The sequence below is a fragment of the Galendromus occidentalis genome, unplaced genomic scaffold (assembly GCF_000255335.2).
Source record: "Galendromus occidentalis unplaced genomic scaffold, Mocc_1.1 scf7180000077440, whole genome shotgun sequence".
Classification (NCBI taxonomy): domain Eukaryota; kingdom Metazoa; phylum Arthropoda; class Arachnida; order Mesostigmata; family Phytoseiidae; genus Galendromus; species Galendromus occidentalis.
The window spans coordinates 1,113,527-1,131,670 of record NW_003805428.1 but is presented as its reverse complement, the minus strand read 5'-3'; the positions used below and the strand labels follow the sequence as shown (position 1 = coordinate 1,131,670).

Sequence of the window (18,144 nt, the reverse complement as noted above, 5' to 3'; positions counted from 1 at the left end):
CTGAGCCGTGCAAGTGGAATCGGGATGTCAGGTTTTATCGAGGCCCTGATTATAAACAATGTATCCGCCACAGGCGACTGTCTCTGATTACCGCACAGGAAATCGCATTTGTCCCTGAACTTCCACCATGGATAATTATTATTCTCGGGTGAAAATCGCGGATGTAGTCCGAATGCGCTCAAAGTCTTTCTGCGCTTCCGACTGAAGGCGCGTGTGGAGCGCACAAAGTCATGAGCGCAGAAAGACTTTGAGCGCATTTGGACCACACCGAAAATCGCTCGGCTTCCGGAAATCGACTGATAATTAATTAAAAGAAGACCGTGGCAGCATGTGCGATCGGCTTCGAACATACATACAAGTCCCACAAGCGGTGACCAGAACCGAAAGTGCTGAGTCACCGTGTAGAGCCGATTGCATCAGAATCGACGGGGACATTGTCTGAAAATTCTGTTTTGAAAGCTCATACGGCTCTTCGATCCGCTAGCGCAAAACCCCCGAATATCGTAGCCTGATTCATCGTCCGCGAGTCTCGTAGGGATTCCCGACGTGCTTCGGCGGAACAAACTGGATCAAACCTCTTGATGACCCGGAGGGGCAGGTAACGAGGAAAATATTGTGGAATGAGCAGCTGCCACGTGAGAATTCGATGCTTCCCAAAGACCACGGCTATTTCATCAGCTCCGCGACTCTCGATCGGACTAGAACTCTCTCAATGCACAGAAAGGAGTTTCAATAACGCGATTGAAATATGCGCGGGGCGGTACTGTGACTCGGGTGTGGCCTATGTTGCTGTCCTTTCTGATCGGATATATAAACGCGGGAGAGCGTTCTAGAGCAATGAAAACTAGTCCGAGAAACAGACCCAAATGTTCGCCAAGGTATTCCTGCGACGCGCTTGCATCCCGTTTCCGTCAGGACTGTGCTCTCCATACTCGAACCCACTGTGCTCGTTTTAGCTCTGATCGACCCGAGGATTATAACCGTCCTTCTTCGCAGGTCATCGTTGCTTCCGTGGCCGTCGCGGCCGCTAACGCCGGAGGCTTCACCGCTCCTGCTTACGGCCTCGCCGCTCCCGCTATCTCTTCTTACGGCCTCGCCGCTCCTGCTATCTCCTCCTACGGTCTGGCCGCCCCCGCCATCTCCAAAGTCGGGCTCCCTGCCCAGGCTATCTCCTCGTACGGTCTTGCCGCTCCTGCTATTTCTTCCTACGGTCTTGCCGCTCCTGCTATTTCTTCCTACGGTCTTGCCGCCCCTGCTATTTCTAAAGTTGGTTTCGCCGCTCCCGTGATCTCTGGATACGCCGGCGCCGCTCCTCTCGCTTATGCTGCTGCCGCCCCCGTTGCGAAGTACGCAGCCGCTCCCGTCCTCGCCAAGGCTGCTGTCACCTACCCCCCTCAACCCTACCAGTTCGGTTACGAATCTGTCGATGAGTATGGAACCAAACAGTCCCGCCACGAGGTTTCTGACGCTTACAACAACAAGAAAGGATCCTACTCCTTCACCGATGCACGTGGAATTGCCCGACGGGTCGACTACGTCGCCGATGCCGCTGGATTCCGTGCCACCATCAACACCAACGAGCCCGGAACCGCTCCCTCCGCCCCCGCTGCAGCCCTGTACAACACCGCTCCCGTCGCTGTCAAGGCCGTAGCTGCTGCCCCGATCGCCGCCTATGCCACCGCCCCCGTCCTCGCGAAAGCCCCCCTCGCTACCTACGGCAGCTTGTACTAGGTGTTTGAGCTGAGCTCTAGGTCTTTAGACAAGGAAATTCTGTATATCTGATCGACGACCGCTTCTCTCTATGCTTCCCCTATCCCGATTGTATATCTTCCCCTCCTAGCTATTTATGATGAATAAATCGATGGCCCATATACGAGAATCAGAACAGATTTGCATTGGGACTCATGTCAGCTGCGCTCGATATAATTCTGTTCACACAAATAATTATAAGCGACTGCTGTGGAACGAGCTCATAAACGAGGCGGATCGACGATTCAACTCCATCGAGTCTCGCAGAAAGAAAATCATTGTTCTCACGCCGCGATGGCATCGATTCGGTAGCGCGCGGGCAATTTTCGAGAGGGCATTGTGACCTCGCTCCGTGAAAGATTGAGCGCTGTCACTCAGTGAAAATACGACTTTGTGTTGAGGAAGGCCGTGGTCAAAAGCAGATACTCGATGAGCGTAAGCGACCGGAAAGACGTTCTGAGTATGCTGACGCTTCCCGATGGGCCTTTCATTCCTAATGGCGAGTGTTATATGACAGCTCGACTCAGGTTCATCAGCCGGGACGGCTCTACGCCGGCGCTTGGACATGCCAGCGTCAGAAAACTGAGCGACAGATGGATCATCGCCGAAATACTCCTAGTTCAGTCTCTACAAGCTTCGGGAGTTCACCGTGTGGAGATCATAAATCGAGATCGAGGTCACGCGACTAAGAGAAGAAGAATATTCCTCCCGAGAGCTCCTCGGTCCCGGAAACTTCCGGAAGAACTCCCTAGTTGTCACCGCTGATCACAGCCGAGTGATCCAGTGGTCATGAGTCATGACTCATCCACCTCATAGGGCACATATTGAGGCGTTTTGATAAACGTCCTATGATACTACTCAATCGCATCTATTCCAGAGGAAATGAGAGACCACCGTCGTGTATTAGCTCGACGTGATCATGAGCCCTGATACGCTGCCCCTGTGCTCGAATTTCGTTTTCCCCGGCCGGGTTGGGAACCTCGACGAGAACCCGCCTCAGCCCTCGGGCTCTCATGTCGGCGACGACATGGGCTCGCTGTTACGGACCGAGCGTCCTTTGCGAAATCGGCGTCACGCTCCGGGAGGAGCGCGCTGGGATTTTTCCTCGTTCCCGAGAGGCCCCCAGGGTAGGGCCTCTGAAGAGGACCTGCTCAACGGTTTCCAAAACTTACATAATGTCGGAGGTAGAGAGCACCGAGAAAGGTATCCAGCCGAGTACCCATGGCGATCCAGCAGGCCATCGGATCAGCTTTCTAATCGATGTCCGGCGGGAGAAGACTCCAGGGCGAGAAACCGTCAGCGGCGGACCCTGGTCTCCTCATTGGAGTCCACGGTCCGCCGCTGACGGACATCCTCCCTGCCCCTACCTCCCGAAACACGAGTCCCCAGTCATGGGACGTTCATCGGCTTTCATACCGTCCAACCAGAATAGCTCACAGCCATTTCACCTGCTATGAGACATTGTTGCATCAGCCGTTTTCAATTTGGTGGCGGCCGTTTCTGACTGCCGCTTCTGGTCATACTCTGTGGATGTAAACCCTTCATGTTCCCTAAAAGATACTTCCCGAATGCTCGACCCAGGAAGGCGGACCAAGGAGCCTCCCAGGACCCTTCCAAGTCGAAGTCTGGATGCGGATCAAGAACTGACCAAGAGGAACCCGATAAGGCAGATTGAAAAAGCTGACGAAAATCATGATGACTATTCAACTCTCAGCGGTCCACTGATTGGCCGCCGGCATTCTGTCTCGTCGGGTGCGACTACAACCGATGCAACCCTTTCTGATAGTATATAAAACCGCCTCCCCGGTGCTCATTCCAACAGTACTCGTTCTCCGCATCATTAGGCATGTTCGCCCAGGTACTCTTGTCCGGATGGCACTGCTTCAGAACCCGATCGTAATCCGGATTGAATCGACGGACGAGGTCTGTGCGGTCCAACGGAATTTCATTGTCTCTGCTTGCTCCCACAGGTTCTCGTCGCATCCGTGGCTGTTGCCAGCGCTAGAGCTGGTGGTCTCGCCGCCCCTGCCATCTCCTCCTATGGGCTAGCCGCTCCCGCTATTTCTTCTTACGGCCTTGCGGCGCCTGCCATCTCCAAAGTTGGTCTGGCCGCCCCTGCCATCTCTTCCTATGGTCTAGCCGGCCCCGCTGTATCTTCTTACGGTCTTGCCGCCCCCGTCGTCTCTTCTTACGGTCTCGCCGCCCCCGCTGTCTCTTCTTACGGTCTAGCCGCCCCTGGCATCTCTTCGTACGGTCTTGCCGCCCCTGCGATCTCCAAAGTTGGTCTTGCCGCTCCCGCTCTCTCAGGATACGCAAGCACGGCTCCTGTTGCCTATGCTGCCACTGCCCCGGTCACAAAGATCGCCGCCGCTCCCATCTTCGCCAAGGCCGCCATCGCATACCCTCCTCAGCCCTACCAGTTCGGATACGATTCCATCGATGAGTACGGAACCAAACAATCTCGTTATGAGGTCTCCGACGCCTACAACAGCAAGAAGGGATCGTACTCCTTCTCTGATGCTCGTGGAATCGCTCGTCGCGTCGACTACGTCGCTGACGCTGCCGGATTCCGTGCTTCCATCAACACCAATGAGCCTGGGACCGCTCCCTCCGCTCCCGCTGCCGCCGTCTACAACGCTGCTCCCCTCGCCGTCAAGGCTGTAGCTACGGCCCCCGTGGCCACCTACGCCGCTGCCCCTTTTCTCGCCAAGGCTTCCCTCGCCTACGGTCGATACTAATGAGATCGGAGCTTCTTCGACGTCTCTCATCTTCTCCGCTCAAGGACTTTCCTCTCTCCTGAACTCCCTACCTCTGCGACACTCCTGTGCCTCCCTCCGCTTCAGTGCATCTCTCCCTGAATGTATAGCCCAATTTCTATGATATTAAATTATTCTAATTGTGAGGAACCATTTCGTCGGATTTTCTCTTCCTGAAAGGAAACCGATCTGATCGCTCCGAATTCGGTTGTGTAGGCTTCCTCGGAGCGGGGCGGAGGCATCACTTTGGGGTCCCAAAATCACGCTCCTGACGGGCATATTTCACGACGCAACTCCTCGATGAGCGGATCAATTGAAGATTCTTCACGGACCTCCCCGTCTCAAGAGGTTTCCTGCTCAGTTTCCGATCCCAGCTTCCGTGCTGCAGGTCCCAACTCGATCTGCTGAGCCGACTTTCTGCAGGCCCAAACTTCCGATGAATTCCGGAAGCGCTCCTGACCCTCTTTGTTGAGGGTCCATTATCTCTCCTCAAACATGGGACGAGTCAGATTATCGCATCAATCATCTACCATCAATCATGTTCGATAAGCCCCCTCTCATTGACGGCTCGGCGGGGACGCTGTCATTTGATTGCCCCGTCGACTTCGATGGTACGGGTATGAATGAGCAACGTCGGACTGATTTGAGTTATCGGCGACATCATCAAGCTGGATGATAGCTGGCCCGGCCTCGAAAATCGGCAGGTCTCGAGCCTCCACCCCATTCGGAAAGAGGAGAAGGGGCCTTGGGAGGAACAATAGATGCTTCCATGAGCGAGCATATGGATGTTCCTTCGAGTAAGCATGAAGTGTTCTAATAGGGAATCTCCGCGGGGTAAGCTCTAAGCGCTCAGTCCTCCGTCAAGGGATCAATGATAGCTGGTTGAGCTTCATTTCAACTCTCAGTCAGAGGAGCGGTGAGCTTATTGTGAGATGTGGCCGGAACCGATTGGCTCGCACCGCCGCCCCCTACAATCCGAGTTCCTTGAGGCACTCGCATCGTCAAGAAGGGTAAAATCCTCGCCTGGCGGGAGCCATTTTGGATTTTAAGTAGCTCATATCATGCATGGAAATCCCAGCCTAACCCGTCAACTTTTTCTATCTTCAAGCAGGCTCGTAATGCCTGCAAAGCTCAAATCGAGAAATCTAACAACTCCCATATCTCCTCAATCGCTCATAAACTCACCTCATGTCCTAGTGGCAGCCGCCCATTCTGGTCACTAGAAAAAGCAATCCGCCAAAATTTCTCCACAAGCACTCTCCCGCCCCTCTCTGAGCTCGGTGGTTCCCTTGCAACAACTCCTGAAGATAAAGCCAACACACTCGCTGAGGTTTTTGCAGAAAACTCTAAACTTGATCCCGGCAATCAAATCCCGCCCCCTCCTTCTAGCGCCCCTCCCTCCATGCCGCCAATATCGTTCCACCAGTTCTCGATCCGTAAAATTCTCGGCACCCTTGATGTTTTCAAGGCCCCAGGCCCTGATGGTATCCCAGCAATAGTTCTCAAAAAATGCGCCCCAGAACTCTTTCCTGTACTCTGTAGACTTTTCTCACTCTCATTCGATTCAGGCGTATTCCCCGTTTGCTGGAAGCTTGCCCTCGCTCAACCTATCCCCAAAAAAGGCGACAAATCTTCGCCCTCAAATTATCGGCCTATTTCACTCGTCTCCATCCTATCCAAGGTTATGGAAAAAGCCGTTAACTCCCAGCTCCTCTCCCATCTCGAACAGTCCTCCCTCATTAGTGATCAGCAGTATGGCTTTCGAAAGGGTCGCTCCACTGGCGATCTTCTGCTCTACACCACCCATTTTGGAACTCTGCTATTGAAAAACATGGCGAGACCCTTGCTGTTGCTCTGGACATTTCCAAGGCATTCGACAGGGTTCACAAATACGCTACAGCCGTTCGATTCTTAAGCACACAATCAATGAGTGGCATTACCCGATATATCCGTCGGGATCGGTCCGCTAAGATTCCCTTGGACGAGTTCAGCAACTTTCCAGCTGTTTCAGAAGCGCCTATCTCGATATCAGTGGGCTGACACTCAAAGACGAATCCGAGGTGAGCTCAGGAGAGATCTCCGTCGTCGGATCCCCAAACGGAACTCCTTCCGAAAACTCCCGTCTTCCTACAGCTGATGATGCCAGCTGATCTTGACCTCAAGCTCTCTCTGTGACATTTGAGATCGGGAAACCCTGTCCCCTTGATCCTATGACTCCACTCGTTTCCGCATATGGACATAAATTCTGCGGACTCGGTGCCGTACTGCGAAGGATATTCAACCGATCCCCCTACGGAGGGAGGAGCATCAGCACGCAGTTTCTGAATACTCCGCAAGAGCCTGCTTCTCTCCTCGCTTCGCGATTAGAGCAAGTCGGTGGAAGGAGCTGCTGCGGGGCACATTCCCTGATATGATAGCAACAGCTCCGGGTGGACTCGAGAGAATGAGTTCCGCGTGTTCAACGGCCGGGTCGGGACAGAGACTCTTCATGAGCGTGCTAACGAATCTAAGCTTCTTCAACTTCGCAAGACGCCATTCGCCTCCGCGATTCGCTCTCGTCTTAGGGCTCAATGTTCGATTGGTTCTGTCCACCAATATTTTCTACCCATCGCTCAAAACCTCCTCCTTTCTCTTGAATCTGTCTTACAGGAGCGAAGTCCGTGATCAAACAGCTTGCCGTATGATTGCCCTGCTGGTATGCGGTGCAACTTCGTTGACAAGGCGCTGGATGTCGTCTGTGACCGCAGGCCATCGCGCGGTTCCCAGTGTTTTTGGGTGGCATCATCAAGGTTTATGGCAGCAACAGATTTTCGCTACAGGATTCCGGTCAACGTTCACGAAAGAGACCTTTCTATGATTGTTGTTTTCTGAGCGCCCGAGGGCAGTCCCGATTTGTAAGTTCAAATCATGTGTACGGGCATACACCACAATGCTGGAGACACCGACGAAGGGACTTTTGTGGTTTCTTCCCAAGCTTCGATACCAACCCGAAATCCGAGTTCTTCAACGGAAACGGGATGCATGTACGGGACAAGACGACACGATTTGGGGTCACATTCTAGGCCGGAGCTGACTCCCGGCTGCTGTCGACGATAAGTGACGGCTGAAGTATGTATCAAATAGATCCCGAGCGCTTGAGGCCCTTAGAGGGAAGGGCGAAGCATTAAATTGTCCTCCATCTTATTCTACCCTCTTCGTGACGAAATGATGGAATTCTTGCTTCTGGTTTCACCTCCGCTGCAATACATGTGTTCTTCGAAGAACCGAGCCCACATTGATCCAGGAAGTATTTTTAGAAGCTCTTCGATGAATCAATCGACTTGATTGGGAACGGCCTTCTCGTCTCGACATTGCTCAATCGGACCCAGAGAATATCCTGACTTCTGACATCCGCCAGGAGGTGTTTTGGGCGGACGGATGACACCTCGAGTTCATTTTTCCTCGGAACACAACGGCTTGTTCGAGCAATTAGAAAAGCTCCGATCCGGGCGGTGCGTATGTAATGTACCCCCATCTAATCAGACGCATATACTCACGTATCTTAGCGGACGCGATTCTGATTCGATACTGGGATGCCCTGATTTGAATTCGACTGCTGCCTTCGATGAGTGCCCGAGGGGGTCGGGTAGCCGGGTGGGGCTTAGCTTCTGCCCTTCCTTCTGGCTGAATAAAAGGCCTGCGTTCTGGAGTTCCCTCCAACAGAAGAAGCCAGTCTACAGTATCAGTGAACATGTTCGCTAAGGTACTCCCTCTGTTATGAAGAATTTCTGCAAACACTGAGTGTGCGGGAGAATAATCTTCCGTGGTGTTGCCGCTCCCGTCGATCGAGGAATACGCTACGTTTGGAGCAGCCAGAGGATAATAACCGACTTTTGTTCCAGGTCATCGTCGCGTCCGCGGCCGTCGCCGCTGCTCACGCCGGAGCGATCGCCGCTCCCGCTTATGCCGGGATCGCTCATGCTGCCCCTGCTCTCGGCTACGCTCATGCCGCCCCCGTGGCTCATGTAGCCCATGCTGCTCCCACTCTCCGCTATGCTCATGCTGCTCCTGCTCTCATACGCTCATGCTGCCCCTCTCGCCTACGCTGCTGCCGCTCCCGTTGCCAAGATCGCCGCCGCTCCCGTTCTTGCCAAGGCTGCCGTAGCCTACGCTCCCCAACCATACCAGTTCGGTTACGAGACTGTCGATGAGTATGGAACCAAACAATCCCGCCACGAGACTTCCGACGCCTACAACAACAAGAAAGGATCCTACTCCTTCACCGATGCCCGCGGAATCTCGCGTCGTGTTGATTACGTCGCCGACGGCGCTGGATTCCGTGCCTCCGTCCACACCAACGAGCCGGGAACCGCTCCCTCTGCTCCCGCAGCTGCCATCTACAACGCTGCTCCCGTCGCTGTGAAGGCCGTAGCTGCTGCCCCTCTTGCCGTCAAGGCTGTAGCTGCTGCCCCCGTTGCCGCTTATGCCGCCGCCCCTGTTCTCGCCAAGGCTCCCCTTGCTTACGGTCACCACTACTAATTCAAGGACTCCAGATAAGAAGTCTTCATCTTCGAACTGAACTCCTGTGATATCGCTCCCTTGCGGTGCCCCTCCCTCGCTCCGAACTGTATACTTTCGAGCTCTATTTAAATTAGTGAGTCGGGAGAAATCCATCCACCTGAAAGTAAGGTCGAGATTGCTGCTACTCAATAAAAAGCGTTGAAAGCTGTGTACAAAAAGTTTGAACCATTTATTCGATCACCGATATCGATGGAAAGCGTAGAATTCCTTCGATGATGATCCGAGACGGCTTCCTCCTATCCTTCAATGTATCGTCGGCGATACCTCCAGAGGTCCTGCGAAGGCCCGCACTAATACATAAATGTTTTGACACTGTACTTGGAACCAATCGCAGTGAAAGACTGTCTTCCTGTATCCGCAGTCAAGGCTCACGGAGACTTCGTGAATCATTCCTTGTTACTGTGGACGATTGACTGTTATTAACGAGGACAGAAAAATAGAATGTCTCTTGCCCGCCCCGGGCTTCTCCTCATCCACTATGAAATCGCTCCGGGCTGACCGACCGCTGCAGCGCCCAATCTTCGGCACTCTTTCAGCTTCCCAGAATAACTCGACTTCATATTCAGCGAGAACTTCCGCCGAAGCGCGAGCGAAGTTTTCGATCTTCGGTTTTCGAGCGATAGCAGAAGGCGAAGCACATAATCTGATAATGGTTGCCCTCGTTGCTCCCGGGAACGTAATGCGCCTTCGGCTAGCCCTGCCGAGTTCGAACGCTGCATGGACCGTTTGGTTCCACTCAATGCGGAGCTAAGTAGTAACAGTCCTCGTCTGAATTCGGCGGGGACGGAGAAGAGGATCGCGATCTCGGACACCAAGATGCAATCTCCAGAAGAGGGTGGTCGAGCCGAATCGTCGCTGGGATCCTCTCCAACTACCCTGTGTTCTACTGACATTCTCATGTCATACATCGATCTTATTATATATGTTCCTCGAGGAATGCCTTCTTCTCCTGACCTGATCAATGCGAGCAGAGGATTTATTTCCTCCCAAGTAATAGAGCTAAGGGATCTCCAGATATTTATTACGCTCTCCGGGGTGTGGGACTGATTCCACCTCCTGAGATTTCAAAGGTTCAATAATGGAGGAGTGCACCATATGTCTCGAAATTCCCAGTCCCAATGCCACTCTCTGCGAAGATCCTCACGGAAATGAACGAGCTTTCTGCTTGACTGAGCATCCCGATCTTATTCAAGTTCGGTGGATCAAACTCCTCCTGGAGGCTCGTACACGTGCCTGATAGCATCCCTAATGTCTGGAGACGACTTGGGAAGCTCTCCGTTAGTCGGTGAATTTGATAGGCTCCGTTCGGAAGCGAACTCCGCTCAATGCAGGCGAAACCTCGCTCAGCCTCATGGAGAATCACATCCTCGATTTAGCGGGTGACTGGAAAAGAATGGAGGCTCATAATCGGCTTCGGAAGGGTCAGCTTCTTTAGGTTTCAGCCTCGGCGAACCCGGCCCGCATCGTCCCCTGCCAGTGGCATTCCGTCGCAACGTGACGCCCACGGCGGGAGTAAGCACTGGCGGATAGATTGCGCCGCTCTCTGGAAGTTTAGCGTCAGAACCCCAGCCGTTTCATGCAAAATCCACATAGGGACGTCCCTCTCTCCGGTCGACACACCTAGGAACGATGTCGCCCCCTGCCCTTCCCCCTCGATAAGCTCTTGACCTCGGACCTCGGCCCTGGAAGCGCCAACATCGCTGCTCGCGGACCCTCCACTGCGAGAGTCACAGCTATGGCAGAGGATCCGACAGCTCGGACGTCCCGAGGTAAGCTCAGCTGCTTCGATATCGTCTCGAGCGGGAGGCAAGTGACTCGAAGCTCTTGAGCCCGCAACCAGAGCTAAACATGTCAGATACTGCTGTATTGTGCTTGGTCTCTCGTTTCCGGCTCGAGATGTGCTTGGGTTTTACGCTGACCTGAGACCCACGCCTCGGATACCATGCAGCCAAGCCATTGCAACAAGAGACGTGATAGTTTCATACGGAGAAGGACGAGGCTTGGGAAAACCTATTACTTCCCGTTGATTCAAGCGCGGGGAATGAGCAAGCAGGACATGAATGTGCGCCTCAGATATGAGCGAAAAACTCTTGAATGTGAGGAACCCGCACGATGAGATCGAGCCCTGCGATGTCGCGCGAGCTCATGAGAAGTGCTACCAGGGATGGGTCTGCGAATCGTAGAAGAAACAGCCGCAGATAGCGGATGAAGCGAATAGGAGTAAGTGGCGGGGCTCTTCAACCAAGGAACGCGGGGCATCGAATCACGTAAGCATAAATGATGAGGCACAGAGGCCGCTTCTCAACGAATGGGCGGGTGAGAGAAGGACTCGACATCATTTGTGGACAAAGTCGGACCTAGAAGCCGACCTCAAAAATCAAACGGAGAGCGCTGATTTCCCTTTTTTCCACCAGTCAAGCTCCCGAAACAGTCTCAATCCTTATGCGGACGAGACGGCTCCGATGACGTCGCCTTTCTCGCCTGTTCTTCCACCTATTCGAAAAACATACCGGTCCTCTAATCCCTGTCGCCCATAAGTGATCTCTGGAGATGAAATCAATTGAGTCCTGGTGGGCGAACTCCGCATTCCGGAAAGGGATGCGGAACACATCACCAAGCCGTCATCATCAAGTATTCTCATGAACCTTGTTTCCCTCCTCCGCATCCCCGTATGAGAAGAACTTCATTCCACCCATACTCCGATAATCAAATCATATTTCATGTTGCATCCGTGATTCCACCTCGGCATCGAGGAACAGAGGGTACGCCGCTACCTCGGCGTTCCGGCGTCATCTGCGGTCCTCCAAGCCATTGGATTGTTCCTATAGGAGCCTCTCGAGCTCTCAATTCTCTCGGGTGAGCTCCCGAACATCTTCGCCAGCGACAGCGGAATAACATTTCCCGTACCTAGGCAATCCGGCGTCCGATGAAAATCTCCGAGAGGTTCTGAGAGCAATCCGCGATACTCGTGGGGATCACTCTACGTGCAATCAAACAAGATATCGAAGCCGCGAACGAAAGCTTCTGCGATCCCCGAAAACTCTGCCCAGGCAGTCAGAGGTTCGAGAGAAGTCTCGAGGGCTCCGCTCATAGAGAGATTTGGATCTGCAATAGGACCGCTGAAATTGGTTCTGCAATTCAAGGAATTGATACGTCTCGATGGAGGAGAGTCAATCCAGGTGTTGTGGGAGCGAGCTAATACAATATCTTGCTGGACGGTTCGATTCCGGCAGCACCAGCAACCGGAGCGCTCAGAAGTATCCCCCTGGAAACGCGAAAATTCGGTAAACCAGAGCGATTTCAAAGACGATATCCCGTCACGCGCCACCAAATTGTTGAGAAAACTCGATCTCGAACAACTTGAGCCGCTCAAGATGTGAAAATTCATCAGACGGTCGGTACTGGTTTGGGGCGAAATTCACGAAGTCGCCATGATAGATATTCAGCAACTTATCGCAAACCTCCCGATTGCGACGGAAATCCCCGTGTCCCTTCGTGAAGTCCCCGAATTACGGGCGCTGTAGAGCGCAGTTGATGCAAACACGGTCGGTTTGGAGGGTCAACATGCCACCTTCTTATCACGGAGGAGATCACGACCAGTTTCTTAACCATACATCCTCGCGACCAGGCTTGTCCGCAGGGGGCTATAGCTCCCTCCCAGATTGAGAGTTCGTGATACTGAGGTGAAGGTACAAGTCGCCATTTTGGAAATGAGCCCCATGCGAGGACCCGATCTAAGCCCCCAAGAAAAATCCTGCGGACGCCTCTGCTCGCGACGGCACGCCTGCATCTCTCGGGAGTCAGGTTCGGTGCTTTCCGGGTGATACACGGTGATTCGCGTCGCGCTTGCTCCAAGTAAGTTCAGGGGCTTCACGCTTCTCTGTTTCATCGACACAAATGTTCTCACCATTAGCTGCGTTTTCCTTCACATGGTTCAGCTCGCCCTCAGAAAGCCGCTGAATGACTTGTCCAGAAATCGCTTGACTCTCTGGACCAATGGGAGCCTTGCGTGAATGAGAGCTCCGAGTATTTGCTCGTAGACGAGAGCGTTCGGCAGAGAAGAAAGGCTCATTATGCTCCTTCAAAATCATCCGAAGGATCTCTCACTATCAGACGGAGCGCCCGGCGCGCAATCCAGAGCCCGCTCCACCAGAGCAGCCACAATGATTCTCACAAGAGTGTGAAGAGCGGCCGGAGTCGCAGCCGTCGGTCAGGTGCATCCACCTTGCTTCAGAAATTGTCTTGGATCGCCGTCTATCTTCAAGAGTGGAGCCCGTTTAATTACGCGCTAGATAAGTCCAGTAGCTCCATGCAGTTTTTCCTGGAATGCTCCGCGGTGCTGACATTCGGGATTCGAATAGTCCAGCTGTATGGAAGTCCGGAGGAAATCTTATCGAACCTCCCAACGGTACTCTCTGGGGTTGTCTGGTTCAGCGCTGCAGCGGTGAGTTCCGGCCTCTCTTGCTTTGTTGTCCCCCATCATTGCCCAGATGGACCGACTGGCGGTCAGAGAGTGCAGGAGAACCACCTTCTGTCGCTGCTCGCGCAGCAGGCCGGTCGGCTCGCTCACTGGCTAGCCCGTTTGTTTTGCCTAATCGTTTTCTTGCAATTTTCTCTGTCTTTCTGTCGCGTTCCGCTCCCATCCATGGACATATAGAAAGACTCCCGGAGGAGGAAAAGCGACAAATTTCTTAGTAGTGTTCCCAGTAACCTGTCGCCCGAACCGAGTAGCCATTCCCAATGAGCCTGAGATCCCTATTCTTCGAACCCTGATTTTTGAAGGGCGGGACGAGCTCTGTAAGGAATGGGAGAGCTTCAATCCGAATGGATCGTAATGAAAACTCAGAAAAGTTCCATCGTCGCAGGTAGTCCATCGTCCACGTAGTCGACAGCCCATCCGCCGAATGAACTCGCTTGTCTCGGGTGACACTTGTAGCTCCACAATCTACTTCCACCTGCTACTGCTGGCATACTAAGGCTAAGTTACCGATTAGAGAGAATTCTATTAGCTCCGAATAAAGGTACAATCTTCGGATGCCACTCGACTTGGAAAATTTCAGCCCGATGGGAGACTTGACTCAGAGCTCGAGCCGTACGTGTTTGACCTAAGATTTCCGGCCTGAAATTGTGAAATCCAGATCGGTGCTCGAGTCTACGGTTGCTGCCGCTTGAGCCTAATAAGGTCTGATTCCCATCTGACGTGCCATTGTTGGCAGTGACTTCATTGATGGACCAAGAAACATCTATAAATTCATCAGCAACGAAACCCAGACTCCACAGTAGCACAAGAACGATTCAGAGAGATACAGCTAAGACGCGCCGCAGTCCGCACCCCTCAGTCCAGCATTGTTGAGTGCTCTCTTCGATCTATGCGGGGTTTGTTCTGTATTTTGTTCGGAGAAAGTTTCATGCAGCAGGAGGCCTGACCTCGATCCACACGCGACCCTCCGTGCATCGGCGAAGAAAATTTCAACTCTTTGCTTGTGTTTGCACCTCCTCGTGGAGACGAGACGATGCAAGATGTCTGCGAGGATTTCTCTCAATATTCTGGGGTCGAGGAGCCAGCCGCCGATCGCTGGCCAAGTCGTAGAAGGGGGTAAAAGGGGGAACCAGTCCGAGACCTCGACAGTTTCGGAAAATTGAAGGAAAAATCTCTACGTCTGTAGGAATGTCTGATGCAGGGCGCATTATTTCGGACGACAGGGCTGCGCACAGCTCGAAAGCAGAGAAAATCAGAGTCGGCAGGGCGAATCCCCCGCAAGACATTCACACTCATCAGGAAAATGTTCAAAAATTTTCGAAGCAATGGGCTCGAGCGCGAAGGATGCAATAGGAGCACCGGCAGCTGGACAACCTGGCCAGGATGTTGAGAGGCCTCGGCGCGCACGGCACGGGGGTGTCTATCTCTAAGCGGAAATGCAGCGGTCTCCAGATCTCGACCAGCATTCCTCAGAGCTGGTAAACTGTACATGTCCGTTATACGAGTGATCAGAAGCTTTATTGTGCCCGGAGTCCGCTGGCTAGACTCATGATGGGGTGATATTTGAGAGAAAATTGAAAAAATTCCGTGAGCTTAAATTCGGAACTTTCTGCTCGAGAAGATCTACGCTTCCGACATGATATTTGCTTGCAAAAGGCAGGGCGCCTTTCGGTCAAGCTGTAAATCAAAGGGGGAACCGAACGCTTTAGTACCATACTCGACCCGTTCGTGAGCCCGATGAATTGCGGTCCCTTAGTAGTCATAACTCCGACGTATGGTATTGAGGGTTAGACCAGATGAGAAAGGCTCAGAAGTCAACGAATCTTTGGACTGAGCGGATCCCCTGAAGAGACCGGATATCATCTTCACTGAAGGGTCACGAATGTCTGTTTTCAACGGTCTTAACTTCTTGGGCAGCATTGATTTCCGAAGAGAGCAATACTGCTCTACGGAGCAAAGCGATTCGACCCCATGGATCAACCCTTCCGGCGCGTGAGGTTACAGCTCCGTGGTGTAGTGCGACGGAGAACCGATTCCGTTGCGAGCTGGAAGCAACTGCGCAATCGAGCTTGGGCTCGCCACGGAATCTGACAATAATCGAGCCGAAGACGCGAAGCAATGATCTTCTGGAATGCCGAGGGCTGACGAAAACACCGGGTTACTGGGTAGTATTGCTCTCTTCTCGTGGAGAACTTCGAATCAGCTGCAAAGACGCTCTGATAGCGACAACGGAACAGCGCTCGTGTCCGCTTGTTTGGTGGGTCACAACATTAAACGCAACGTCGACGGTGCCAAATCGATCAGCTGAGAGCAAAATCGGTTGTTGGCCCCGACTTCGCTACGGGGCAGGCGGGCGATGCCCTCATCGGACTTCGTTGCTTGTCCACCCGTCAGGCAGCCTCCGTGCCTGCCGACCACATCGTCCTGCCTTCCATCTGGATATATCTTTTCACTTGACTCCTGCTATACGCCGCACCATGGTGCTTTCCCGAAGCCCAGCAGCGGCTTCATCATCATCCAGCGGCAATATCAGACAGACATGCTGCCAGAAGATGCTGTCAATAAGCTGTTTGCGCAGGCCTGACCAAGAGCAAGAAATATGGACAGGTTTCAAAGCCGGTTCTGAGCCCCGGGTTTGCTCCACGATCTCTTTCGGAGTCACATTCTGTTTGGCAGAAGAAAAGTTCCGCCGAGTTTATCGATCAAATTAGATCTCCCTCACATCGTGAGAAAGATCCGGAGCCTGCCACGAGCTTCAGATCACTCGTGGAAAAATTCCCCTTCATCGGATCAAGGCGGTCAGCATGTACTCTATCGGCATCGAATCTGTTCACGACACTCTTCTCCAAGCACAGGCGCTCGGTCTCGGGGGTTCTCGAAGGGTGGAGGTGGGCGGGCATTCGGGAGAAGGATGAAGGGGGAAGAGAGGCTCTGGAAATCATCAATGTCACGAGACATCGCTAATCAAAAAGAGAGCCCACATGAGTCGCCGGCGCCGATTCACCCGGGCAAACGCTCGAGACAGAGGCAGGGTGTTTGACCATCGAGATAAACAAATTAATTATATACCGTAATGCGTTTCCAAACCGGACACGATGGAGAGGGGAGCATGCACAAAAGACGTGGACTGAATGTATGCTCGAAGAATCCGAGAGGGCACGGTCGACCAGAAAATATTCCATACTCAAGCAGAACCCTGGAACCCCGCTCATCGAGGAAGAAGACGTCCGCGCTCCGACAGCGATCGCCACTGCACTACTAGACGCGGAAATTCGAGGCGCCACGCCGCTCCGAGAAAAAACCTGCTCCATGTCCGAAGCGAAATGCTTGAAAAATCACCGGAGGAGGCAGCAAGCGTCCGAAACCACAAGAGTGGGCGATTCCAGGCACTAATGGAGATCGATTCTGAAATTCAGTTCCTAAACTGAATTCGCGCTGCAGTCCTTCGTCATCTTTGATCGCTCTGCCTACTTCCGAGAGATTCAAAAGATAATTAATTCATTGTATGCCAAACATCTTGAGTGACGAGATACTGGCTCCCGTCATCCTTAGAAAATATCGGAGACGGCAACTCTCGTATAAGGAGTGTCCTTTTACTCCATACTGTGAAGCTCGACTGAGAATGATCGTCATATCCCGATATGATAATGACACATCCAATGTTCCCCACATCGGAATCGAGCCGAAGAATATCGTGATCATCCAAACCAAAAATATCACGGGATTCACCGTTTCTGTTCATCTGTGAGTGGTTTCATTACATCACATACCGCATCGACCGTTGTGACCGCTAGTTGAGCCATGCGCCGAAGGATGACTCAGCGTCACGTCACGAGACGCAGTTTTCGGTTTCTGAAATCCGAGCCGATCATTTCATCCGTCCGAGCGCCTGAAAGAGCGTTGAATCCAAATTCCTCCCGAAGAAAAGCCTTCGGAGGGCGATATCGTCGCCTAAGCAATCCTTTCGAGGACGCAAGGGTGGCTTCGGAAAATCGGGTAGCTGTATTCATGCAGAATGATTCATCGGAAAGACCGGTATCATGGTCCGCTAGGAAGAGAGTTTAATCGGTATATCCAGAGCATCCCCTGCTCAGAGGTCATTTTGAGGAGGGGGCCGTCACGGAATCGGAGAAGATTTGAGAGATCCCACCCGGAACGTGGGGGAAAATTTCTATTCCCGACCCTCTGCTAAGATGAGCGCCCGGAACGACATGATGAGGTGGTTTTGGCGTAGCTCATTCCGCTGGGATGCGAGGCCGTCTCGACTGCCGTGTCTTGACGTAGGAAATTGCGCGAGTAGGATGAGTTTGGAAACACGTTGCAGGTCCGCTTCGACAGAAAACCAGGGAAGCATCTCACCCAACATCTCAGCTGGGAGCGGTGCCGAGGGCGGGATTTCCACCTCTGGCGAGGAAATTTCGTACTGTGTGACGGGACATCATCGCCCCCTGCTTCTGCCTGTGCCATCAGTTGGTGAGAGTCGAGCAAGACTCCTTCCATCCCCGCCTACGCTTACCGAAGGACCAACTCTGACATTCGCCCGAATGCCTGGAGGCTATGAGCGTGCAGATGGTTCCGAGGAATAGGCTTTCGGTATGT

The 18,144-nt window shown here is 53.0% G+C and overlaps 1 protein-coding gene across 1 annotated transcript; it reads left to right on the top strand.

The window, feature by feature from the left end:
* The first annotated feature begins 866 nt into the window (after positions 1 to 866).
* Positions 867 to 9,080, top strand: LOC100900542 (protein transport protein SEC31). The gene is made up of 5 exons (XM_029111420.1): positions 867 to 878; positions 997 to 1,039; positions 1,268 to 1,717; positions 3,799 to 4,424; positions 8,640 to 9,080. The coding sequence occupies exons 1-5, from the start codon at positions 867 to 869 to the stop codon at positions 9,021 to 9,023; spliced, it is 1,515 nt and encodes a 504-aa protein (XP_028967253.1). The 3' UTR covers positions 9,024 to 9,080.
* The last annotated feature ends 9,064 nt before the right edge of the window (positions 9,081 to 18,144 follow it).

What these genes read in the sequence shown, in the direction of transcription:
- LOC100900542 (XM_029111420.1), top strand. An exon ending in AGCCCCCCTCGCTACCTACG is followed by an intron (nt 1,718 to 3,798) that starts GCAGCTTGTACT and finishes CCTATGGGCTAG; the next exon opens with CCGCTCCCGCTATTTCTTCT. An exon ending in AGGCTGTAGCTACGGCCCCC is followed by an intron (nt 4,425 to 8,639) that starts GTGGCCACCTAC and finishes GTTCTTGCCAAG; the next exon opens with GCTGCCGTAGCCTACGCTCC.